Source organism: Colletotrichum fructicola (assembly GCF_000319635.2).
Source record: "Colletotrichum fructicola Nara gc5 chromosome Unknown KSG_Nara_v1_contig03, whole genome shotgun sequence".
Lineage (NCBI taxonomy): Eukaryota > Fungi > Ascomycota > Sordariomycetes > Glomerellales > Glomerellaceae > Colletotrichum > Colletotrichum fructicola.
In genome coordinates this window covers 2,475,954-2,499,904 of record NW_027094053.1, presented here as the reverse complement: position 1 = coordinate 2,499,904, position 23,951 = coordinate 2,475,954, and the positions used below count along the sequence as shown (strand labels likewise).

At 55.6% G+C, this 23,951-nt stretch overlaps 7 protein-coding genes across 7 annotated transcripts; 3 read left to right on the top strand and 4 right to left on the bottom strand.

Moving 5' to 3' along the window:
• Window positions 1–221: 221 nt before the first annotated feature.
• On the bottom strand, window positions 222–1,384 carry RNTR (Ribonuclease Trv; the record flags this gene model as incomplete). The annotated part of the gene is made up of 4 exons (XM_032035025.1): window positions 222–732; window positions 818–1,092; window positions 1,146–1,228; window positions 1,282–1,384. 4 exons carry the CDS (start codon window positions 1,382–1,384, stop codon window positions 222–224), a joined length of 972 nt encoding a protein of 323 aa, XP_031885991.1.
• Window positions 1,385–1,971: 587 nt separating this feature from the next.
• On the top strand, window positions 1,972–4,346 carry bdf1 (SWR1 complex bromodomain subunit bdf1; the record flags this gene model as incomplete). The annotated part of the gene is made up of 6 exons (XM_066151455.1): window positions 1,972–2,178; window positions 2,424–2,431; window positions 2,754–2,888; window positions 2,943–3,832; window positions 3,885–4,143; window positions 4,244–4,346. The coding sequence occupies 6 exons, from the start codon at window positions 1,972–1,974 to the stop codon at window positions 4,344–4,346; spliced, it is 1,602 nt and encodes a 533-aa protein (XP_066008947.1).
• A 1,600-nt stretch (window positions 4,347–5,946) lies between these two features.
• On the top strand, window positions 5,947–7,455 carry fucP-0 (L-fucose-proton symporter; the record flags this gene model as incomplete). The annotated part of the gene is made up of 2 exons (XM_032035023.1): window positions 5,947–6,144; window positions 6,202–7,455. The coding sequence occupies 2 exons, from the start codon at window positions 5,947–5,949 to the stop codon at window positions 7,453–7,455; spliced, it is 1,452 nt and encodes a 483-aa protein (XP_031885989.1).
• A 2,656-nt stretch (window positions 7,456–10,111) lies between these two features.
• On the top strand, window positions 10,112–10,982 carry CGGC5_v005455 (uncharacterized protein; the record flags this gene model as incomplete). Its single annotated transcript, XM_032035020.1, has 2 exons — window positions 10,112–10,400; window positions 10,459–10,982. 2 exons carry the CDS (start codon window positions 10,112–10,114, stop codon window positions 10,980–10,982), a joined length of 813 nt encoding a protein of 270 aa, XP_031886012.1.
• Window positions 10,983–12,559: 1,577 nt separating this feature from the next.
• Window positions 12,560–13,931, bottom strand: CMT1-2 (Alpha-1,3-mannosyltransferase CMT1; the record flags this gene model as incomplete). The annotated part of the gene is made up of 2 exons (XM_032035019.1): window positions 12,560–13,743; window positions 13,793–13,931. 2 exons carry the CDS (start codon window positions 13,929–13,931, stop codon window positions 12,560–12,562), a joined length of 1,323 nt encoding a protein of 440 aa, XP_031886013.1.
• A 3,685-nt stretch (window positions 13,932–17,616) lies between these two features.
• Window positions 17,617–20,045, bottom strand: yheS (putative ABC transporter ATP-binding protein YheS; the record flags this gene model as incomplete). Its single annotated transcript, XM_032035018.1, has 5 exons — window positions 17,617–19,174; window positions 19,225–19,417; window positions 19,468–19,674; window positions 19,726–19,900; window positions 19,956–20,045. 5 exons carry the CDS (start codon window positions 20,043–20,045, stop codon window positions 17,617–17,619), a joined length of 2,223 nt encoding a protein of 740 aa, XP_031886006.1.
• Window positions 20,046–20,615: 570 nt separating this feature from the next.
• set5-4 (SET domain-containing protein 5) lies at window positions 20,616–21,801 on the bottom strand (the record flags this gene model as incomplete). Its single annotated transcript, XM_032035017.1, has 2 exons — window positions 20,616–21,493; window positions 21,558–21,801. 2 exons carry the CDS (start codon window positions 21,799–21,801, stop codon window positions 20,616–20,618), a joined length of 1,122 nt encoding a protein of 373 aa, XP_031886007.1.
• Between the last annotated feature and the right edge of the window lie 2,150 nt (window positions 21,802–23,951).

The following is a 23,951-nucleotide window of genomic DNA, read 5'->3' as shown; positions in this document are numbered from 1 at the left end:
AAAGCAATGCTGGTACATATCAATGGTTGCTTTGGCACTTTCCTAGAATACTCAATTGAATGGCAAAGACTGCGGTAGTTGACTTTGATCTCAGATCGCAAGTGTTGATCTTGCCGGTTTGGACGAACACGGTTGTTGTAAGAATTGTCGGTTTACAAGGATGCGATTATGTATTACTACCTGTGTTTACGAGACACTTCTGAATTTCATTCATAAATCGTTTACTGCACCGATCCCTCGGAGCGCTCAAAGTACCAGATTGCACCCTCTGTCTTGGCGCAGTTGGAAACGCTTCCGCCGTTGCTGTCAGCGGCAACAGGAATTCCATCGCCGCGCTGGGGTCTGCCGTAGACGTGGAAGTAATACCAGGCCTCGCCAAGCTGGGTGAAGCCATTATCAAGGGAGCCCTTGCCTGCCTCGGTGGTGTTGTAGCGGGGACCGCTGCATCCGAGGTAGGGAATGGCGCCGTGGCCCGCAGTCAAGGCGGCCTGGATGTCGGACAGCGAGTAGGCGGTGGTGTTGGAAGGCTTGATGTCCTTCTCAGCCAGCCACTTCCAGGTCGGAGTCTCCTTGTAGTAGTGGACGACGGTCTCGAAGAAGTCGACGAGCTCCTCGTGTTCTTGGTACTTGGGGCCATAGCACTCGACGTCAAAGGTGCTGAAGCAGGTGGCGTGCTTGGAGAACTCGTGGGCCCAGAGGACCCAGTTGGGGGTTCCCAGAGCGATCCAGAACCTATTGTTGTTAGGCAACCGAAACCAAGGGCGTGCGACTCGAAGCAAGTGATGGATCAGTTGCGCCCAGAACGGAGGAGACTCACTTGTTCATGTACTCCAGAAGGTCAAATCTCTCGAAAGGAGTGATGAACTTGTCGATGGAGGTACCGTTGTAAGCAGGGACAGGAGTACCGTCGGGCTTGCCATTGGTGGTGTTGGGCGAAGGAAGAGGGTCGTATTGGCGCTTGAGATCGCAGTACTGGGTGTACGAGCCATTGCAAAAGTCGGGCCAGAGGCCGTGGATGCCCCACGAGTCTTGAGGCAACTTTTGTCCCTCGCTCTCCAGGCCAGTGTAGGTGTTCCAGAACTGAGTGGCCATCTATCGCAAAGTCAGTCCTGTACGTACAAAGACGCAATTGTTGAGCAACATACAACAAGGCCACCGTAGGTCTCGACACAGCAGGTGTCGACCTTGTCAGGAACTGCCCCACAAGAGCATGACAGAACAGGCTCAACTAAGAACATGGTCAATGAATCATTCCACTTGCGCGTCAAATAAGCTTCATACCGAGAGAGCAGCTGTGGTTGGCGGTAGTCAGGCCAGGGTAGAGACCGGCAGTGGCGGTGCCTACGAGGCCGGCGGCCGCCAGGAAACCGAATGCTCGAGTCATCTTGAGGTGCGAATGTCTTCAAGTCTCTCACGGAATGCGCGGCGACAAGCGAGGGGCAAGGCGACTACCAAACAACAACAGATATCCCATCAAACGGTGCAGCGGCGCATCATGCTTTATAGAAGCTGGTCTCCATTCAGGGCAGCTGAAAATTTCCGCCTTATCCAATCTCCACACGGAACACCACGCAGACATGTTTTCCCAGGGCAAAAAACGGCTCTTTGCTCGATCAGGAAGCTGGTGAAAAGCACTGGGTCGGCTGTCTATGCCGTCAGGGAACAGAGATACTGTGGGGTCCGCAGCCCACCTGCTCGAGATACGGGCTCTCAGAGGTCAATTGGCGCGGGGCGATAAAGGATGGCCGGGGGTTCAGCGAGGCCTCGGGTGCAGTAGCGTGATGCGCTTTGGAGCAACAAGGGCCGGTCAACGGTGAACAATTTGGGAACCTTTTCCGCTGAACTCCGGCGACCTCCGAGGATAAGGATCAATACCTGACTGACTGCGCATTCATCAAGGACAGGAGAGCTTGCACTCCATCGTTCCGGATTTCCATTTGGAAGGCATTCGCACGTGGGAAAAGTGACAGCATGTTTGGCTGGCTGTGTTGGTGCAAGAGAGGACTGGACATTGAAAACCTTAAAGCAGTATGTGGCGGTGCTTGCTCAAGTGTGGCGGAGGCTGCCAGCCCGGAATGGCGGAACTGTGGACCCGAGGAAGCTTCTGCACGGTCCATCTCCAGAAGGCATGAAACGCCTGTTGTGGCTTACCTCGCTATCGCACCTTCATTCCCTAGAGTGAGCTTGACTGTGGTAAGATCGAGGGAGTAAAATCTCAATCATCGCGCCTTTCCCTCACCCGGCGACGATTATCGTCTGCTTAATCTCATCATTGACCGCCCTCTCCTGTCGTTTTACTTGTATTATACTCAGTCACTGCTTTCTATCCCTGACAATCGTAAGACTTGTCACCTGTCACCTGTCATCGTGCAAGAGCTCCCTCAGCAAGCTCTGCGTCAAAACCTTCACATCTCATCTTCCAGCTATCAAGGTAAGTCGCGATTTCGCCCTCTTTCCTTCACAGTTGCCTGGTTTTCCTGCTTTGCATCGCTCTTGCACTTTGGGACCCGACGCGTCTGCCATCTGGCAAGACGCGTTCATCCCTACTTGCCTTGCCATTCACCTCATGCCACTTGCCCTTGCGCTAGTCGTTCACCAGACTACATCCTTCACTCACTTCACCTCACTTCCCGCAATCTTTTCTGCTCAACCATTCTTCATCTATAACTCCACCAGTGACTTCTATCTTGATCTCTTCGTCGTAACATTGACTCGTAGTCGTCTTTCACCGTTAGCTGATCGCCTCCGCGCAGACTGCTCAAGCACACATTCACCATGTCGGAACAGACTCCGGTTCCCGCCACCAACGGCGTCAGCCCGGCTCCTGCTGCCGAAAAGTCGGAGCCTGTCAAAGAGGCTGCCAAGGATGAGAGCAAATTCTCATGGACGTAAGTTTTACATCTCCTCTGCTCATTTATCTAACCCGTCTCACATTCATCAAGGCAACCTCACCCGACCTTTGTCATCATCCTCGTCGGATCCGACGAGACTCCCTTCGGCATCCAGAAGGACTTCCTCTGCGCTAGATCTACATTCTACCGCAACCACTTCAAGCAGAACGTCGCATCGGATACTATCGAACACATCGTAAAGCTGCCCGAGACCTCGCAAGAAGTCTTCGGCTTGACCCAGCAATTCCTCTTCACCGGCCATGTCTCGAACGATGCCAACTCAACTCCCTCATACGAGGCCCTGATCGGTGTGTGGAAGCTGGGCTATGAGCTCGGAATCGATGGTCTCTGTGACAAGACTCTCGAAGCCATGAACGACTGTAGACGCATCACCCAGCACATCCCCGCAACTCCTCTGCTTGTTCAGGTCTGGAGAGACACGCCCGAGGGTTCCGCCATTCGTAAGCTACTCTTGTCGTGGGCGGCCGAATACATGCGCTCTTCGGAGTCCAGGGCCGAGTTTGCCAAGTCGCTCCCGCAGGAGGTTCTCAGTGAACTTGTGGTAGCCATGAGCTCTCTCGACAGCCTGCCTGCGCCGTCTTCTGCGGAGTCACCACAGTCCGCTGAGCCGGCCCCACGGAAGAGCGTTCACTACTTAGAGGAGGACAGCGATGAAGATGACCACCTGACCAAGAAGAACCGACGTGCATCTGCGCCACTGCCCCTGTCGCAAAACTCCAAGACTTACAACAACAGCCACCGGGCTCCGCCGCCTCCGGTCCGCAAAGCTGCGGCCGCGGCAGCTGTCGCATCTGCGCCGAAATCTAAGCCTGTCATCCAGAAGCGACGCAGTTTCGTTTCCACGCCCACTGGCGAGATAAGTACCGACAAGAAGCTGGACTTCTGCGCTGATCTCCTTGACAGGATGCTTTCGGGTCCTGGTATGTCCATACCTTCTGATGAAGATATGAATATCTTTGCTGACTTTTACAGGTTTCTGGACGCGTCTTGTCGGTCCCTTCAAGGAGCCCGTTGACCCAGTCGAGGACAACGTGCCTGATTACTTTGAGAAAGTGAAGAAACCCATGGATCTCAACACCATCAAGGCGAAGATGAGTCAGCAACAGTACACTACAGAGGACGAATTTGTCTCCGACGTGCGCCAGATTTTCGACAACTGCTACACGTACTGGAAGAAGGGCGATGCCATGTGGGTGGCATGCGAGAAGTTCCAGAAGACTTTCGAGGAGAAGTATGCACAAATGTCCAAAAACATTTCCAAGATGATGAGGGAACCCACCGATTGAACTCCTCATGAATCGACCTTTCTATCTTCCTGACCGATCGAGCAGTTCACCCTGCATGTATATTATATGGAGTCGTCGCTACTTTTTCCGAGTCCCCGCCGCGGCACAGCTTCTACGTAATGGTGGTAGGATGGAAGGAGATCTTTGATCAGAGGAGCAAATGAGTCGCGTTGCTTTCTTTCAGCGGGGGCAATCTTGAGGAGCACAATACCCAGAATGGCTTGGGCAGCGGAACGAATGTACATATCTAACAGCGAGAAGAGATGGCGGAGCAAAATGGCCAAAGCGTTATATCCCAGAGACTCGGAACGCGCCCCGCGATCTCGACGCCCTGAACAGCGTCGACTTAATTGACCTATATTAGTCCCTTCAATGTCGGACCGATGTTCATGATACCGGCGCCCTTGTCTCACGTGGGGAAGACGTTAGCGCCGGGGTTGCCACACGTCACGGGTCTTTGACTAGCCTCAACGACCCAGATCTCTGTTCTAGCCCTCCTCTGTTGCCACTCACCCACTTCACGGTTTGCTGCCCAGGCCCCACGATCGTGCCAAGGAGAGAATATCGTGCAGAGAAAAAGACAAGCTCTTGCCAAGCAGGGGATTTGCGGGGATCGTCCCGTGGGGTTGGAGAGTTTGGCTTCAAAATCACTGCGACCGTTGGCTTGTCTTTGTCTGACTGCAACCGCGACGATCTGATATTTCATTCTGAATGAAGCTCGATCTCGAGGACCCTCACGTCGCGAAGATCCGTCTATATTGGCTAGCTGATTACATATAGCTCTGCGAACATGTTTCCTCTCACATCAATACCGATATGGTTGCTTCGTCACGGGATAACAAGACAAGCGGAGGTTTCTGGCTTCGTCGTTTTCGTCGCCGTCGTCCTCCTCCCCTCTCGTGCTTCTCCGCCTTCCACCTTCCCCCGCCCCCGGAAGTCTAGCACCTCTCCGAACAACACCAAGCTAGATCCGGACACAGCGAACCAATCGCCCCAACCTCCCCCGCGCTCACCTCACTCACGTCGCTATCTTCGCTGAAATCTTCCCCCACAACTCCAAGAAGCGCCGAGGAAGATCCAAACGTCGGCCGTATGCGCGCTACCTAGCCTGGACATGGCTCAAATTCGGTGCATGCAAGCTTGACTGTCAAGCTTCCTCCCATCCAAGTGCCGGCCCAGCTTTTGGAGGATGGGATGGGATGGGGGGTTTCGCCTTGCCCGCTAGCTGATCGTCACCCGCCCTACGAAATGCAGCGCTCTCCCCGATGGGTGGTTTCTGCCGTCGAGGCTAGAATGCGCGCAAACGCAACGGAGGGCCGGCTAGCATTGCCATTCGTCGCCTGCGAGGTTGGAACGCTTCAATAGCGGCCTTCTGCCCGGTGAGCTATAATTTTGCTACTGGGAGAACATTTGAGTTTGTGCGAAATCTCTGCCGTGGTGCAGAATTTTGGTGCGCGCTTAGCTGCGAATTCGAGACCTGGCTGGATCCGACATCACGGTTCTGGCGTGTGCGTGATGGGATCGAATAGTCGGGCGTGGGGAAGCTAATGTGAGCTTGTCAGTGGCGTTTTGGATGGGACGACAGGTGGTGATGGGTTTGCTCGTCGCATGGCATATATAAGGTTGAACGTTGACGACCTTGTTGGCATTTTGGGATCATCAGCCAGCCGGACACTGAGCATCATCATCACCTTCTCATCATCGACTTCATGTCTTCACTGACACCCATCCACTCCAACTCAGCAAAGATGTTTGGAAAGAAACAGGAGCCAGAGGTCGCCGAAGTCCTGGACCAGCGCCAGCCCAGCGCTGTCGAGGCGACCCAACATCAACATCGCATGTCCGTCCCCAACAGGGGGTTGACGGGCGCTTCCGCCCTGACAGTCAGGCAGTCCATCGTGCCCATCACCTTGGTCACTCTTCTCTTCTTCCTGTGGGGGTTCGCTGTAAGTCAAAGCCATCACATCACAACCACCGGGGCTCATCTAACAATGCGCGCGCAGTACGGCCTGCTCGACGTCCTCAACTCCAAGTTCCAAATCGCCCTCAACATCACGGCCGCCAAGGCCGGCGGTCTCCAGGGCGCCTACTTCGGCGCCTACTTCATCGGGCCCCTGACCTACTCCGGCTGGATCGTGCGCAAGTTCGGCTACCGCTGGACCTTCATCACAGGCCTGTGCATCTACGGCGTCGGCGCCCTCATGTTCTGGCCGTCCGCCGTCTACCGCTCCTTCCCCGGCTTCTGCGGCTCCCTCTTCATCGTCGGCTCGGGCCTGTCGACCCTCGAGACCAGCGCGAACCCCTTCATCGCGACCTGCGGCCCGCCCCGCCTGTCCGAGTTCCGCCTCGAGCTGTCGCAGTCCTTCCAGGCCATCGGCTCCGTCATCGCCCCGCTGCTCGCCGCCCGCGTCTTCTTCTCGCACACGGAGCCCAACGACCTGTCCAAGGTGCAGTGGACCTACCTCGGCATCGCCGCGTTCGTCTTCCTCCTCGCCGCCGTCTTCTTCTTCGCGCCCATCCCCGAGGTCACGGACGCCGACATGGCGCTCCAGGCCGAGCAGAGCGCCGCCCTCACGGGCTACCAGGACAAGCCCATGCGGAAGCAGTACAAGCTCTTCTTCGGCGTCGCCGCGCAGTTCTGCTACGTCGGAGCGCAGGTCGGCGTCGCCAGCCAGTTCATCAACTACGCCGTCGAGAGCGCCGGCCTCACACACTCCGAGGCCAGCGACCGGTACGCCATCGGGCAGGGCCTCTTCGCGATCGGCCGGTTCGCCGCCGCCGGGCTCATGATGGTGGTCAAGCCACGCCTCGTGCTCATGACCTTCATGACGGGCATCATGGTCTTCATCGCGCTCGCGATCGCGCTATTCGGCGAGGCGGGCATCGCCATGCTCTCAATCGTCCTCTTCTTCGAGTCGTGCATTTTCCCAACCATCTTCACGCTCTCGATCCGCGGCCTGGGACGCCACACGAAGCGCGGCAGCTCGTGGATCGTGGCGGCGGTGTCCGGAGGCGCTCTCTTTCCCAGTCTCACGGGTCTCCTCGCGGACCACAAGGACTACCACGTCGCCATGGTGGTGCCCCTCTGCGGCTTCATCGTCAGCTTCGCGTACCCCATCTTCCTCAATACGGTGTGGAAGCGTGAGCTGGACGGCTTCAGCGCCAGCAAGATCGGCTACACCGACGAGAACGGCGTCATTGGCGATCCGTTGAGGGAGGAGGCGGACAAGACGACCTCTAAGCACCTGGAGGCATGAGAGAAGAAGCCCGATAGAAGGGGTGGCTTCGGTGGTGAGGCTTGAAGGAATAGCGCCACATGGTGTCTCGGGTACCTGCATGAACGTAATGACTGTTTCCTTCTCTTTGCAAATCTAGAATTGGGTAGACATTGCGCGTGGAGTATAGCTAGCCACGATTAATGATTACGACGGCGGTTTAGAGCCAAGCAGAATGTTTCCCATTGAGACTCGATGTTTTGTTTAGCATTGTTTACAAGGCCCAATGCCGTTTCGGTCTGCGGCAACGAACTGCTTGTCGTCGCTCGGCACGTTCCATGATACGTCGTCCGAAGTAATTGAGTTTGACCCGTCGCGCGGGACGCTTTATTCGGGAATCGGGAGGGCGACTTTGCGCTTCTTGGGATTCAGGTGGGTGGCAATGGCACACACTGGGGAATCAGGTTGACCTTTTCCGTGACCATGCCGGCGCTAGCAGAGGGCGAGAAGAAAACAGATGGTTGCGATCTGCGGTGCTAAGATTGCATTGTTTTTCGGTTCTAGAAGGCGCCGGTGAAGCCTCGCGGAATGGAACACCATGAGACACGCAGATACAGCTCAATCCGATAAATCTGTCAAGACAATGTCCTAAGGGGAATGAGAGATGCCGGCAGTTGGCTGGAACGGACGAGACAGCGGCCGGCGGTCATCCGTCATCGGGGTCTATCTCACTTGAAGTCCAAGTCATGGGGAAGTGTAATGGGATTGATTGGGTCTGATGATTATCGACAGCGCTTCGGGAGAAAAAGGGAAATGGTCCGGGTCTGCAAAGGGAAAGTGGTCGGGCCAAGAAGAGGAAATTCTGGGACCGGTCGTCATGTTCAATTTCCAGAGATGGTTGGGTCGGGGGATTTTTTGTATTATGCCATTTGCCCTTTTTGCCGCTAGAGAGGGCGGCTGCGAGTGTGAGGGTCACAATCACAGTGGTGGGTGATGACGGGTGAGGGTGAGTTGCAGTGAGTGGTCTGGGGTGCATCGCGAAGTCGTGGGGACTGAGGCGGCGAGGAAAGAATGGAAAGCGGCCGAGCGAATCAGAGACGAGGAACCCACCTGAAACGGCGTTCGATGGTTCGTCAGATGGCCGCGATGGGGTGGGGCCTCTCTCTGAACACCAAGCGATTGGCGGATGATGCACGTCTGGGTTGGGTTGGGTTGGCGCTGCAAGGTACCCGTTGGCGGCCCCGACTTTTTTCTGCTCTTTGGGGGCTAGCCTATCTGGGCTGATCAGAGGCCCGCTTTTAGAGCATTCGCCCAGTCAGATCGCGGCTGCCGAGCACAATTGGGCGAACCTGGCCAAGTGGTGTCGCACGGCCAAAAAGGTCAGGGACTCGGGACTCAGGAGAGATGAGGCATTGGCTGGCGCCGGGCTGTCTCATTTCAAAGGTGCAGATTTCCGCCGTTTGTCTTTCCTCTTCGGTGCTTGTCCTCCCCCAGCTGTGGAATAGCATACCAACTGTCAACGAGCCTCCCTGCTTTGGGGGCGGTCACGTTTGCCCAGGCCCCAAGGATTCTGGTAGCGACTGCTGTTGGCGGCAGGTGCAAGGTGGCCTGGCCTGGTCGCGCAGTGGAGAGACGAGCTGATGGGTCACTGCAGGCCGTAGGTCAGCCTCTTTGCTGGGGCAGTTGGCTGATGATGAGGGTCTTTTTGAGTCTTTTACACGTACAACGACACGCAACTTACGGTCAGCGCGTTCCTGAGCTAAAGGGAGGCCGCATGCCTGTATCTGCAGCTGCCGTCGCCCGCTAAGAAAACATGCATAACGGCTCCCGTCGCGTGTCTGTCCATCCCTTTCCTTTTTGTTGGTCTCTCTCTCAAGTCTCTCGGCTCTCCTTCACTTGAGACACAGTGCCACCCTCTCCAAACATGAGAACCCTCATCAGGAGTCGACGAAGCCTCGCACCGCTCTCCTCCGGGCCATTAACAACCCTGGGCGGTCTGTCCACCCATCCGGTGCGGACCATTCATAGGCTCTGACGCAGACGGCCTCAAGCCGGGGTCATCGTGGCGGGCCCTGTCGGTCAAGCTCCTCCAACTGGCTGCTGTCCAGGCAAATAAAATTAAAAGGAGGATCCTTCCGAATCGGTACGCCATATCTCGCCCAGCCCGCACAAGACATCCTCGTCGCCCATTGAACCGTGCTGCCCTCGTCTAACCCTCGTCTTTTTCCCTCTGCCTCCCCCCCCTCCCCCCGGTTTGCGACCAGCATTGCTCCTCCTGCCCCAGTTCTCGCGACTCGTCCTCTCACTCTTCCCACTTTCCTCTCTCCACTTCATCTCCATTCTTTTTGCGCCGTCCCTCGTTCGCTTTGCACTGCACTTTCTCCCGCATTCCCCTTCGCAACCACACCCGTCGCGTGCTTTTTAGGTGGTCTACGCCCCTCCAGTCACTCTTTGACCCTCCTTCACGATCACCTCACGCCAGAGTACTCGCCTGCTTCTCTCGCTCCGTCGATACTCTCGTCGTCGTCGTCGTCCGCCTGTCGATATCGCTCATTCATACCGACTCGCGATCCGCCAACAAGACTTACAGTCGTTATTTTGCAATATTCGGGTGCCTCTCTAACCCTAAACGTGTCCGAACAAACCCACCGATTCGATCCGATCGTCATCTACCGTCAACTTTGCACATTCCGCCGCAATGCATTTCCGTTCGCTCGCCTCCGTGGCCCTCGTGGCCTTCACTGCCCAGGCCTTCGCCCAAGACAAGGTCTTCAAGCGCAGCGTCATCACCCCCCTCTCAAGAGATTTCGGCATCATGCGCCGTGCCGACAGCGCCTACCAGCCCGCCGATGAGGTCTGCTCCAAGGGTGGAAACACTTGCGCCGAGGCTTGCGGTACCGGATATGAGCAGTGCAAGTCCACCGACTCTGCCGTCCACTGCTACAACCCCGCCGCTGGCGAGACCTGCTGCTCTACCAACAGCGGAAGTGAGTCTACCGTCGCAACGTCACGTTTTGCGCATCGTCACTAACACGAAAAACCCAGACTCCTGCCTGTCCTCCTTCTACTGCACGCACGACACCGGCGCCGAAACCTTCTGCTGCGCCAACGGCATGAACCTCGGTGACTGCGCTGCCAAGCACGGCGTCACTGGCGCCCTCACCTCCGATGTCCCGGTCCCCACCACCACCTCAACCTCCCAGGCCCCCACGACCAGCTCTGTGGCCCCGACCCCGACCACGACCTCCAAGCCTGCGCCCACCACCTCTTCCTCCGTTGTCGTCGCGACCACCCCGTCGACGACCTCTTCTCCCTCATCATCCGCCGCCCCCAGCACCACCGAGGTCGTCGCTCTTACAACCAGCGTCGCCCCCAGCGTTGGCTTCACCTCTGCCTTCACCGCCGCCAACTCCACCCTGGCCTCCACAACTCGCGGTGTGAGCACAAGGGTCAGCGCGACCCCATCCGCCTCCACCGGTGCGGCGCCTGACCAGAACGCCGGCGCTAGCAACGCCCCCGCTGGCATGGCCGTCCTCCTTGGTGCCGCCTTCGTTGCTGCCCTGCTGTAATAATCCACAACTGACCCAACTGGAAGCCCCCGGTCAGGCCATCGCCATCCCTGAAGTTTATCGCCAGGGGGTTGCTGATGATGCCTGACCAGGCGTACGCCATGAAGTCACGAGTATAATGATACCACAAAAAAGCAGCGAGCGGCGGCGTTGGGAGGCAACGGGATTACCACCGTGCTCTGTTGGAATGTTGATGTTATCCAGTCGCCTTTTTTTTTCACGATTCCCCACTGAAGAGATGTCTGGAGCGGCTTGATGAACCATTTTGATTGCGATTTGTTTTTTTGAACACACGAGAGAAGATTTTGGAAAAAGAGACGATGATGTAAAGAGACGGGCTTGGAGACCTCACTTGGATCAGCGACTTTATATCCACTGTAACTTTTGTACGTTTTTGCATTTTTGCCGTACCTACTACCTACTACGATTCCCCCTTTGGACCGAGACTGCGGAACTGTATACTCCCAGCTCGTCCACAATCAGTATCATAAACCTTAATTCCGTCTGGAAAACAAATAACATCACGACATTGCACGCAATCATTCTCTTTTGACTCATTAGTGACACCTCTGTAAATGGTCTCGCCAAAGCAAAGCGAGCCTCACGCCCGCCGACTGGAACGCCGCAACCCTCCCTCCCGCACCGATCCATGTCTGTCGGCCAAATCTCCCGGACCGATTCCCATCGGCGGTCTCGGCATTGGCTGGACCCGGTGGAAGTTAAGAAAGCCGTCCCCCGGCGCCCGAAAGGTAGGTCGCGGGGCGGGGTCACGGAACAAGCGGGGCCGAAAACCCAACCCTCCCCGGATCCAGAACACTGGACGCGTCTGTCTGCCTTGCGCCCAAACCCGAACCGAACCGAACCACACCGCATCTGTCTCTGTCTCTGCCCTACCAGAGTGCCCACCGTGGCGCCGTGTTGGTTGCAACGTTCCGGGGCCCCCCCTTCTGCTCCTCTCCACCGGGGCGTCGTGTGGCTTGCCGACTGCTCACTCCGCCGACGTCATGTCTCGCTCTCTCTCGTCCCCAGCTCGCGCTCCCTTTTGGATTCCCATATTTTAAGGTGTCTCACCGGCTGGCATTCCCGAAATCACGGCAGGGATGGAATGGAATGGCCAACCAGCGTGCCAGCCAACCAACACATCTCACTCAAGACTGCTAGGTAGTCTGTGTGTTTGCGCTCCTTCTCGGCGTAAGCCTCGTCATCTTTGGTTTCGGTCAGCAACTTCCGAGTCCGGGAGATTGGCCTGATTGTCGGCCCGCGTGCAATTATGCCTTGGACAATCAACACACGACGTTCGGACGAACACGTCAGGTCACCCGATTCGTGTGAGCGACAGGCACCTTTGGGTTTGCGGGTTCTTCATCCAATCGTATTATCAAATAAGTCATTTCGTCTTTTATTAGCGCCTGCTTGTCAGGATGAAACAGATTACAGAAACCGGGTATCATGATGCTCGTCTCTCCCACAGCCCTTGTGCGAGATTCTAGGTTATCCCTTCAGGTTACCTTTCCCATCTCTCTAGTGAAAATCCTCCTATGCAAAAACAGAAAAAACCGTCCATGGCGTAGCCAAGCTTACAGTCCCTCATTCCAAGGCCGCCAGAACTGGTTGCGGAAGGTGGGCATGCACTTGACCATCTCGGGCGGCTGATCCTGCCAAGGGATGTTGACGGACTCGCCCATGTGCTCGATTGCGACCCATGAATTCGCAAAACCTCTTTCCTCCTTGATCAACCTTCCGTCTTGGATATTGTACGCCAGACTGACGCTTGGCACAACGGCAATCTTGCCGTGGCCAAGATTCCACAGGTCTTTGCACAAGAGCGTCGGCTCGCCGGTGTGGCATTCACCCGGGTACGACCTTCTGAAGTCGAGCTTTTTGGCGAGGAATGGTTCGCCAGCCATGGCAACGCCTCCGTTCCAGCAGGCGAAGACCTGCAGAGGCTTGCGGCTGAGATAGCGGTCCTGAGAGTAAGGCTCGTTCCAGAACATATTGGCCACGTCGCTCCACTGCTCTCCCTTGGGCGTCCTGTCCGGAATAGGCAAAAACGTGTCACCGTTGATGCCTCGAGAAATCCAGGAGTCGTAGAAGGACGGCTCTCCATTGTGCGGCGCGAATCGCAGGAAGTGGTAGTCCATGGCGCACGTCATGTCGGCGCCTTGGGTCTGCTTCTGGTACGCAAGTTCCAAGATGTCCTCCGTGCAGGCGGCCACGTCGTTGAGGAAGACGATGGTTGCTTTCGAGTCGTAACGATCGGCTTCGGCCATCATGGGCTCGAGGGCTAGGTTTCGAAGCTTGGCCAGCTTGCCAATGCGGTCCCCGCTATGGGAGTCGATGCTGCTCGTTTGCAGATAGTACGCAATCCCGACCTTGTCGAGGTGCGCCTTCAGGCGGTAGAGAGTCTCGTAAGTGCCATCGGTCGAGATACCTTCAACGATGGAGATTGCGCAGTTTTCGGGCCCGATGATGTCGACAGCTTCAAGAACAGCTCCAATGAGCTGTGGAAGCAGATCTACGACCTGGCGCAGGTCGAGAGCGAAGAAAAAGTGACGCTTGCTCGTGTTGTCGACCGGCTTCAGAACGCCGTAGCGCGTGATGTTCGGTGCGGGGCAGGCAACAATCGGGTAGCCGCCGTTCTTAGGGTCCATGATGGCCTTCACATATCGGCCTGCGTCGTCTGCTTTATTCGGGTCTCCCTCGCTGAGCGCTGGTTGCACCCAGCCTGGTGATGAAGCATTCATCCAGCTGCCACCATATTCTACACACGAATTAGCACCTCGACCGCGGGACGAGGTTGGCAAACTCACGCTCTGCTGTCCACGGTGTGACAAAGTACGACACCAGTGGCTGATGGAAGAGAAGGAAGAAGCCCGTGATTAGGATGAAGACGACTACGGCGATGAAGGGCGTCTTCAGCCGTCGAGGCTGGTGGAAGTTGGCGAGCATGCCGAGGTCGTTACACCAGTTGTCTGGTACTATACAGAGTTATCGTTTATATACTAGGTCGTCGAGTGCAGGTCGAGGAAGATGTAGGCGAGGCCGACTTCGGGAAGTCGGGACGTACGATAGGGTAGAAGGAAAAGAAGAAGAAAAAGCGAGAGAAAACCGACGAGGCCGTCAGCTCTGGATGTTCATGCAAGACGGCTCCGTCGTGCAGTGGAACGTAGGAGTAAAAGATGCTAAGAGTCGCCAGAAGGATCGTGGAAGGGGAGCTAGAAGCGGGGACTGGGAGCTCATATCACTTTCGGGTGGCACCGAGAGAGTATGGGTATGGGAAAGCTCAGGCCTCGATCTGTCCCTGCTGCTTGGTTTGAGGCGCGAAATCCCGAGATGCGCTGCAGGAAGAATGTGGCATGAGGTAGGACGAGACAAGGCAGGAGACGACGGAAAAAGGTTATGGTTCCACGAGGCGGGCAGGCGTCGGGGTCAGCCCAGGCAAGGCGAGGTGTAGAAGAAGTAACACAGTAGCCGGGCACGAGCGGCGGTAGGAACTGTGTGCCTGAATGACCAACCGGTGCTCTTCCCTCAGTAGGTGTTCCTGTGCAATTGGATGTTTGGGAGACGGGATGGAGCCCCGAGCGATGTGAGGCGCAGCATCCAATTGGAAAGGGCAAGGGGAGGAGGAAGAGGAGGAGGAGAGATGGATGAGGAGAGAGTTTATCTCAGAAAGGAGGCGGTGGACGGAGGACGTGTCCGCTGAGTCCACACCGCGGTCGTAGGTAGGTATGGATAGGTAAGGTATGTAGACAAGGGCAGTGTAGGACAAAAGCTAGAGACGAAAAGGCAACATAAGGTAGTCAACCAGACAGTAAGGAAAGCCAAGGTCTTGAGGTCTCAGAGATGTTGACGCAGACGGGGTGGTGGGCGGGCTACGGATACATAACGAGGTAGGCAGGCCAGGCAGACAGCTTAGTTAGGTTCTTACCCACGCACAGAGAGTCGCGGCCGACGTAAGGACAACCCAGCAAGGAGTAGAAAGAAGCTGGGGAAAACAATTTGCATGTTTTGTTCTGGGTCAAAATTGGCAGGTTCCGCCATGCTAAAGTATGGTAGGTACAGCATGTAGCATTACCGTAGGCAGGTGGGAAACGGGAAGCGGGATGGGCTGGGCTGGCCTTACCCGGAACCGGTAGGGGACTTGTGTGCACATCGCACTATGCGACCCTCGCAGCAGCCTCCACCTCACGTCCACGTCCACGTCCACATCCACGTCCACGTCCCCAGGGCGCGGCGGACCCAGTTCCGGGTGGCTGCAAATTTGATAATCACCTGTTGCGTGTCCACTGCGATTCCTTCGCCCACTTACAGTTCCAGTTTTTATTGTAAAAGTTCCTCCTTGCTTGCTTGGCTGGCCAGCTCATTCTCTCTGTTTCCGTGCAGACAGAGTACAGACACAGAGTACAGCAGGAAGGACTCAATGTGCTGCTCATCACGCGGCATGCCTCAACCACCCTCTTGTGTTACGGCTGACGGGGGCCCGCTTTGTTCTGTCTGCTGTTACAATGCCTCGGGTGGAAACATGTGGCAGCAGAGCAGCAGGCAGGCAGAGAAGTTGAGATGAGAAGAGGCAAGGCGTGCAGTACACGGTTCTTTACACGGTGGCTAACATGTGCTGAGTTCCACGTTCTGTCAGGGCATGTTTCACCTTGTCCTTCACTTACTCGCAGCCGCCAAAACATGCCCCCTCCAGCCGTCACTGGCAGTCAGCCTTTTGAATCTTTTGCCGATAAAAATACCTAGCAGGTGTCTGGCTAGGTACCAGGCAACTCCGGATAGCGAGTGCCGATCATCATGGCTCAGTGCCGCCGTTGCAACCTTGGGAAATAGCACACAACGTGGCTGACAGCATGTCGTTGCAACCTCTCAGCCTCCTTCTACCACTGGCACACTCTGTAGTAAGTAAGTACATGCTGCTTCCTCCCGCTGCCTGCGCGCATCACCGAGGTCCAGGGAACAAGCACGGAAAGTGTTTCGTCCGTCTCGACAGGTCTCAGACATGCTGCTTGCTGCCCACCGTGAGTTCGAAATCGAAATAACAACAGAAAACCAAATCATAAGAGTCAACCCAATAAAAGATCGGATGGGCACCTCCCACTCGGCCGGCCAAACGCAATTGTTTCTGTCTGTCCGTGCCTGCGGCGGTATCCGTACAGCGTGCTGCGGCACGGCGACGCACTGAGGTTCTGAATGACACCCCCTGCAGCCCTCCAGCCTCTAATGAACCAATGGGCCATCTCACTGCCAGAGAACCGCCCCTTTAGCCGGCGCACGCTCGCCCGATTCTGCTCACAGGGTCGTCGTGAGTGGCTCGTCGAAATCTACCTTAGATTGCCCGGTACACACCAGCTGGGCGTCTCCCGCAACCCTGGGCGGTCTCGGCGATCCTCTTCTATGGTTCTTTGCTATTGAATTCAATGCAAATTTCGCCCGACTTCGTCTAACCCATTCAAGTACCTCACATACAGCACCAACTCTATTCCAGATGCTCTCCATCTCCAGACGACGCGCACTCACACCTCACCGCCGAGAGCCAAGGAAACTCTGTCCTTGTGTGTGTGTGTGTGTTTGACTTTGGGGGAAAAGTTCAGACCGCCCCAAAACATCCATCTCAGTAATAGCCCCCGCGCGATGAAGCAGATTCGCTGACAGCAAAGAAAGGCTGAGGAGGTGCTGCTTGCGCAGCCGGTACTCGACTATTCCCTGCCCTCAATGCTACCTGGCCCCACGCTTCCCTCCCAACCGGGCGTGCGGCAAGGTCCAGCCACAGGGCGTGACGACGATCTCCTCGTCCACGCTTTTTTTTTCTTTTCTTGTGACGAACTCACAGCGTGGGCTTCCCACCTCACCTCTTCACCGGCATGCTCCATGTCCACCATTCGGCTTGACTTGCTGCGCAGCCATGCCCCCTCATATCGGCGAACAATGTTCCAGACTGTAAAACTTGACGGCTTGGCGTTCGATTGCTCTGGGCAGTCGGCTCGAAAGACAATCGTCGCTGCAACCTTTTCTTGCGCCGGGCGAAACGACGGGTTGAAGTGACGTCTGTCAGATGATCGGTGCCATTCCGTCCCGTGCGATAGGGTGCTCCCGGGCGGCAGTCGACCTGAATTAATTCCCGAAAATAATGGTGCCGCCCCCGTGCATATACGCCAAGCACTCGAACCATTGAAGGCTGGCCTCGAGTCTAGCAGGTAGGCCGGCGTGCCACCATTGCTTCCATCAGTCATCGTGAAGCCATACGTAAGCTTCTCCAAGTCGAGGGCCACTCAGATGGAAGAAACATTGCAGAGGCACAGCCCACGGGCCTGAATCGTTGGCAGGAGGGCCAGCGGTTCCCCATCGCGGGAAACAGGACTGGAGCTCGACGCGCGGACACCGGCATCTCCACACCCAGCGACGAACGCCCCCTGACTCGCCGTCCCGATCAAGCAGAGCTCCCTAATCGGGCAACTTAGGGGAATTCGTCTGCCTGGAATACGGGATCCGCAACCAACTGTCTACTATGCAGTAGTTTCAAACTTTGAATCTCTTCGCTGCGAGGAACACAATCCTTCGAGCATGGGAACATGCATCCCCCATTGGTAACTCGCATGAAGAGCTTTACAACTGTCCAGGCATCGCTGTCTAGTCTCTACGAACTAAGCAGTCTCGTCACCCTCTTTGCAACTCCGTCCTCGAACTGCGTCACCCCGCCGTCCAGGACCGTCAGGTTCCCGGCCTTCAACCTGTATACCGCTCGTCGCCTGGAGACAGCTTCATCCTCATCGTCTTCCTCGCTCTCCGAGTCTTCAATCAGCCCCTCAACTGCACCCCGCATGAACCACCGGTCATGGCTGACGAGAATGACCGCCCCCTCCCAGTCCCTCAGTGACTCACGCAAGGCCGTGACCGTCTCATAGTCGAGATGGGTAGTTACTTCGTCGAGAATAAGACAGTGCGGCCGTCGCCAGAGAATACGAGCAAGCTCGCAACGCACGAGCTGGCCGCCAGACAGCTTCCTGACTGGGATGTCGGACGCAACTCTACCGGGCAACCCAAGACTGCCAAGGATCCCACGGAGCTGTCCTTCGTCCAGCTCTCCATCAACATCCTTCGTTAGTAGCGAAAGAGCCGTCAGTGAAACGTCGTCTCGGCCCATTTGTTGCAATCCTTCGACGGCATGTTGAGAGTAATATCCCAGCTTCAGCCGCGGATGGGTTGTTATCATTCCGGACGAAGGCTTAATCTCATCAACGAGGAGCTTCACCAAGGTCGATTTGCCAGCCCCGTTGAGCCCGAGGATGCCCACTCGGTCACCCTTGTGAACGGACAGGTTGACATCCTGCAATACGGCAGGTGTCTGTATCTTTCCTCTCGCCTTGGCCGAGTAACGAAACGTCACGTTCTCCATCGATATCAGCGGGCCGGGAAACCGCAGATCTGGAGGCTCGGGCAGGTCAATAAAAATCGGCCGCTCGTCTTGCGGTATATCGATCTCGGCTCGAGCAGTCAGGTGGTACCCCTCGAGGTCACGATTGAGCTTGAATCTGCCGCCCTTTGCGCTGACCTGGAGACCCCAGCGGTCGTCAAGCTTCTTTTGACGAGACTTGGCTTGGCGTAGCTTGTTCTGATCATCATTCGCCTTCCCTGCTTTGATGTTGTTCGTAATGCTCTGCTGTATATGAGCCTTCTGCTTGTCCTGGGCGTCCTTCATCTTGGTCAACCACAGCTTGCGCTCCGACTGCGACGCCTCATATGTGGGAAGATCGCCATGAAAATACGTCAACCCCTTGTCCTTGAGAATGAGGAGATCGGTGCAAAGCGTAATGAAGTCTCGGTCATGAGACACGAGGATAAGAGTTGGAGCATCGTCGTCATCTTGCAGAGACTCGAGGTACTTCTGTAACCAGATGATTCCCAAAAGGTCAAGAAAGTTGGTAGGCTCGTCGAGTATCAGGATGTCGGTTTCCTGGAGCAGTGAAACTGAGAGTGCTGTCCGCATCTTCCATCCACCGGATAGACTTGACACGGGCTTGGACATGTACGCCTCTGAGAAACCGAGACCCGTCAAGATTCGCTTGGCTTTCGATTCGGTTTCGGCAACTTTGGATGGCTCAACCTGCAATTGGAGGTCTGCAAGCATGTCCAGTGCTTCTTGCGTCTCACTCTTCAGAACCTCGACAGATATGTCGCTTTGCGGTTGATCCAGTCTAGGTCCATGTCAGCGTTCACGATTTTCAATAACCGGGGGGCTACCTACAAGACCTGCGACTCCGCGACAGTCTTCTCAAAAGCCTTTAGTTGTTTTCGAGCTGCCAGTCCTCTATCACCACTTCGCAACCTGGCATTCTTATCGAACTGGAAGAGGCGCTTCTGGTTATTCTCATGGCGAAGGGCACGAACCGCTCGGACCGTCGCATAGGGATCGGTGCTGTTGATGCCGTCGGACAATGCTTCCGTCGTTTAGTTTGCTACCGTCGCAAAAGAACTTGGCCATACATACCTCTTATATCCTGTTCAACATCTGATCGAGCGGTTGCCTTCTCGATGACATGCTCCAAGACGCTGCTGAGCTGCTCTGATCCAATCGAAGCATCGCTTGGCCGGATATCCGTGTCAGTGTTGCTGGCATCTGTCTGTTGGAGAATGGATATCCGAGTTTCCTCGGGGATACCAGGAATCAGCTTCTCGGAAATGGCCTTGAGCAGCGCTAGGTGCGAGGGTCAGTGTTGATCTTGGGGTGCGGACATGCTAAACTCACTCGACTTGCCAGACCCATTCCTGCCAATGAGTGCATATCTTTGCCCGGCCTTGATATGCAGCTTGGTATCAACGAGGATCTCGGTTCCCTCGCTCCTCGCCTTGGCCTTGCCTTTGGCGCCGGGTTTGGTACCCGGACCTGAAGTGACGGTGATGTGGAGACCGTCTACCTCCAACTACAGGAGATTGATCAGCTGCGAAAGCTGTATTTCTTCACAAATGAGGGGATACCTCGCGATGGTCCGTGTTCTGTATATTGAACCGCGTTTGCTTGCTGGTGCAGAGGATCGTGGCCACTGATTCGGAGGCGATGGACGTCATTGCTGCGGTACAAGTCGAAAGAAGGATCTGGGCAATGGCGATCAATGGGCAAATCAAAAACAAAAACAAGCCAGTTGCAGACCAGTCACGCAGAGAGAGAGCGAGAAAGATGAAGCCGTCCACAATGGAACCACGGCTGCGGATGGTGCAGGACTCTCTCCAGGTTTGATTGATTATATCGTCGGCCGGGGTCGAGGCTGTTTATCTTTCAGCCTCCCCTCCGTTGCCGACGGAAGTAAGTTGAGAGCCGGAGGTGCTCGATCGCCTCTCAGTGGCGTCGCACTTGTCGCTCCAGCACTAGCTAACGTCTAGACGGTACGTACTCCCGTGGCATGCAGATTGCAGATTGCAGTTGCGCTTCAGGGCTGCGCTCCGTGATGTGAGTCACGCCGAAGACAGCCGTCCCCGACCCTCTTTCCCGGGCGCCCATTCGGCGCTTTCCTCCCCGTCTCGGAGGTGTCGCAGCTGCCGGGGTGACTCAATTCATCTAAGTCACCGCTTGGCGAACCGTCGTCTCTGCTTCAGTTTGATGCCCATCGTAACGGGCGCATTAGTTCTGAAGCGCTGTGTTCAGAACAGGGGAAGTGAGTCTATGAAGGTCTTGGTGTCCTTGGCATAGACCGACTCCGCGTCCGCAATCTCATGGATCTTCAACTCCTTCTTCGCCCACTTCCTCGCCGCGCCGTACTTCCCAGCTCGTGACGCGGCATACGCAGCATATTTGTATGCCTTGCTGAGGTAGTCCACCAGGCCGACCTCCTCCACAAGCTTCACCAGCTTCTCCGCATAAGGCGACACGTCTCCTCCAAATGAGTCGCTCCCAAGCTCCCGCTCAATCAACCCCATCAACCTCTTCATCTCCACTCTCTTCAAATCGTCGGCAGCTCCTGCGCCCTCGTCCCTCGCCGAGCAAGACTGGCAACTGCATTCGAATCCCCACTGCGCAAGCCTAGCCCTCCTCGCCTCCGTCGTCTCCGTGAGCGGCGCATACGTGACCGTCACCTCCTCGTCGGCCGCGATGTCTCTTCCGGCCCAGATGATCCTCCTCCCGTCGACGGACACGCTTGCAGAGTTCGGCGTGCACGCGTGGTTGAGCTTCGCGATGCGCGGAAAGATGCCGATAGTCCCGCCAGCCATCGTGAACCCGTTCGTCCGGAAAATGAGCGCCTCCCGGCTGAACGCCGCGTCGTCCATCTCGCGGTGCTCCGGGCACGACAGATACGCCGCCCGCGCCGTCGCGTTGAGCGTCTCAAAGGCCCTGTCGACGGCCGTCGCGATCGCATCGAAGGCAAACCCCTGCCCGCTCACCAGACTCCCCGGGTCGACCGTGAAGAGCGGCGTCTCGTCGATGATGCGCGTGCCCTTGGGAATCTTGCGCCGTGCAAAGATGCCGAGGCCCTTACCTGGCGAGGGGCGAACCTCCCACAGCCCATCTTCTGATTTGAGATCTTTGTGTGAAATTGTCAGCGGGGTGTGTTCATCTCAAGTGAGTTTAGACAGCAATGCGCTCACTTGTTCCATATCGGACGCGAATCTCCTCGGAATCGCCCAGTCCATCCGGCACGGCCCCGTCGGCGAGGGGGAAGTCGCCGCCTGTGTCGAGAACTCCCAAATGGCTCTGCTCGTGACATGAATCCGAGTCGCAGACACGATCGCGAACCTGCGCGTCACCTTCGCTGCCGTCATAACCGAAAATCGGGCTTGGTTGCTGCGAGACCGCGAGCCATAGCCAAAGTAGTACACGGGACGATCTCATGTTTTCCGGGCCGTGTATGTCTCTAAACTCCGCAGTTCAGACGAAAAGTCGTGTGGTGTCTTAGGTTCTCATTGCTTCTTTCAGACTTGAGTAAATATTTCCGCGGGAAGAGGTTTTGGAAATATTCTAGCCATGTGGCTGCAATTCTGACAAACACAGCTAGCTACTCGTACCTACAAAGAGGCTGGCCCGGCTAGCCGGGGGCCGCTCGAAACGGATCTGCTGTCACAGGATCGTGTCAACGCGCCGTGGCGTTCCCCACGCGACAGGCATCTTTGGGGTTGTAGGTCGCCTGGATGCGAAACAATGCCAGACCGGCGGCTCCCATCGCAGAGGTAAATTGGATGATATGTGCAGAATGGACCGGCGATTGCCCTCCATATTCTCCCAAATGCTACCCTCTGTCGTGAACTTCGGGAGGCGATCGGCGCTAATTGGGGTGGCATTCTACCGCCATTCCCGTAAAGGGGGCGCTGATTATTTGGGGGCTCAGGGGCGTTTCGTTTCGAATGACTTGGCCCTCGTCTGGTCGGCAGTCTGGCCCGCGATCCAACATCACCTGGTATGGTGTCCATTCACATTTTCGTAGTGATCATGCCGGTTCGGGACGCCGCACTTTGAGAAATTGAAATGAGAATGCCTTTGAGGCGTCATTTCCGGAGTTGATGTCGCTGTTCTCAACCTGCTAAGTAATGAATGAATGAGTGTGTTCGAGACATTTACCGTTACAATCAAACGATCCCGATCCTTTTGTAATTCAAGATATCATTGTCAACAAGTCCCTTGTCATCAAACGTCCCTCAGTCCCGGATTCATTCGCCGGCTCCGCTAAGGGATCTCCACCGATCGGGTCCCGCGCCGGACTTGGGGTTCCGCCTTCAGCCCCGCAATCCGGATGGCTCCCGAGAGTACCCATCATTCAGCCTGCACCTCCTCCTTTGTTGCAGTCGCTGGGCCACTGTCTTGGGGATGGGGCTTTTCTCTCGGGAACCTTCTCATGTCTGTCCTGGGACCAAGAAATGCCGTGTAATCAGCGCAAGGAGCACGATGTCGCCAAGCCGCCCATGACGAACCCGGCATTAGAAATTCCAGATTGTTTCGACTCCTCTGAGAGTCCAGGGCCTGCAAGAATAGGAATTATGGGCATGTTCATGGTATTATACCATACAGTGAAGACCTGATCTAAGTTGAGCTCGCCGTCAGATTGGTAGTCGAGGTTTGTGTTGCCGACGCTGCAGACCGCGAGACCTCCAAACCATATTTGACTTGGAGGCCAGTGAACATGGATTGTGACCGATTTAACTCGCCTATTGTGAGTAACGGAAAGCCTTGCGCACATATCGCCTGTCAAGATGTTCAATTGATATGACGATGTCTTGGGACTTCGGTGACGGTTGAGGATGGATTACGTATGGACTCAAGATGCCTAGAAACATGTAGATTTTCAACCATGAACACTTCCACATGAGGATGATTTGTGTCCCCCTGGCTGCTTTCCTGCAATGATTTGATAAAAAAGAAAGCATTGAAAAGTAAAATCATCAAAAAGAATTAAGGGGACAAAAAGGAAAAGAAATTCTCGAACTGACGACCTTCAGCTACCTCATACTATCTAAGAGTACCATCTAAGAAGACCACGAGACTGATGCTCTACCGACTAAGCTACAGAGACTTGTGTCATTGATTGTTGCTGGAAGACATGATCAGATCAGTATATGAAAGGTTGGAATGTGAGTCAAGCGAGGCCTTGATAGATAGACAGATCTCAGGGTAGCCTGCTTCAAGGTTCACTTGATCTGTGGTTCGACCCGACGTGTGTGTGTTTGCCACCCATTTGGTAACGCGTCTTATCCAGGTTACATCTAGTGACTTGGTCGTATTAAATAATCTTTAACGACAAGGAGTTCGATTCCAGATCATTTCTGTTGACCGCATATTCGAAGGCCATCACAAGCCCTTCTTGATATCAAATGAAAGTGAATCAGCTTGAAATTTATAACATGTCGACGAACACGGTGTAATCAAGGCGAATGCCTAAAGCAATGAGTTGACGGCCGATAAACGAGTCGGAACTTCTCAAGATACAACGTGGGAGGCGGGCAAGTTTCCAAGATTTCTCATCGGCTCGTCACAGAAGTCGCTTTATCAAA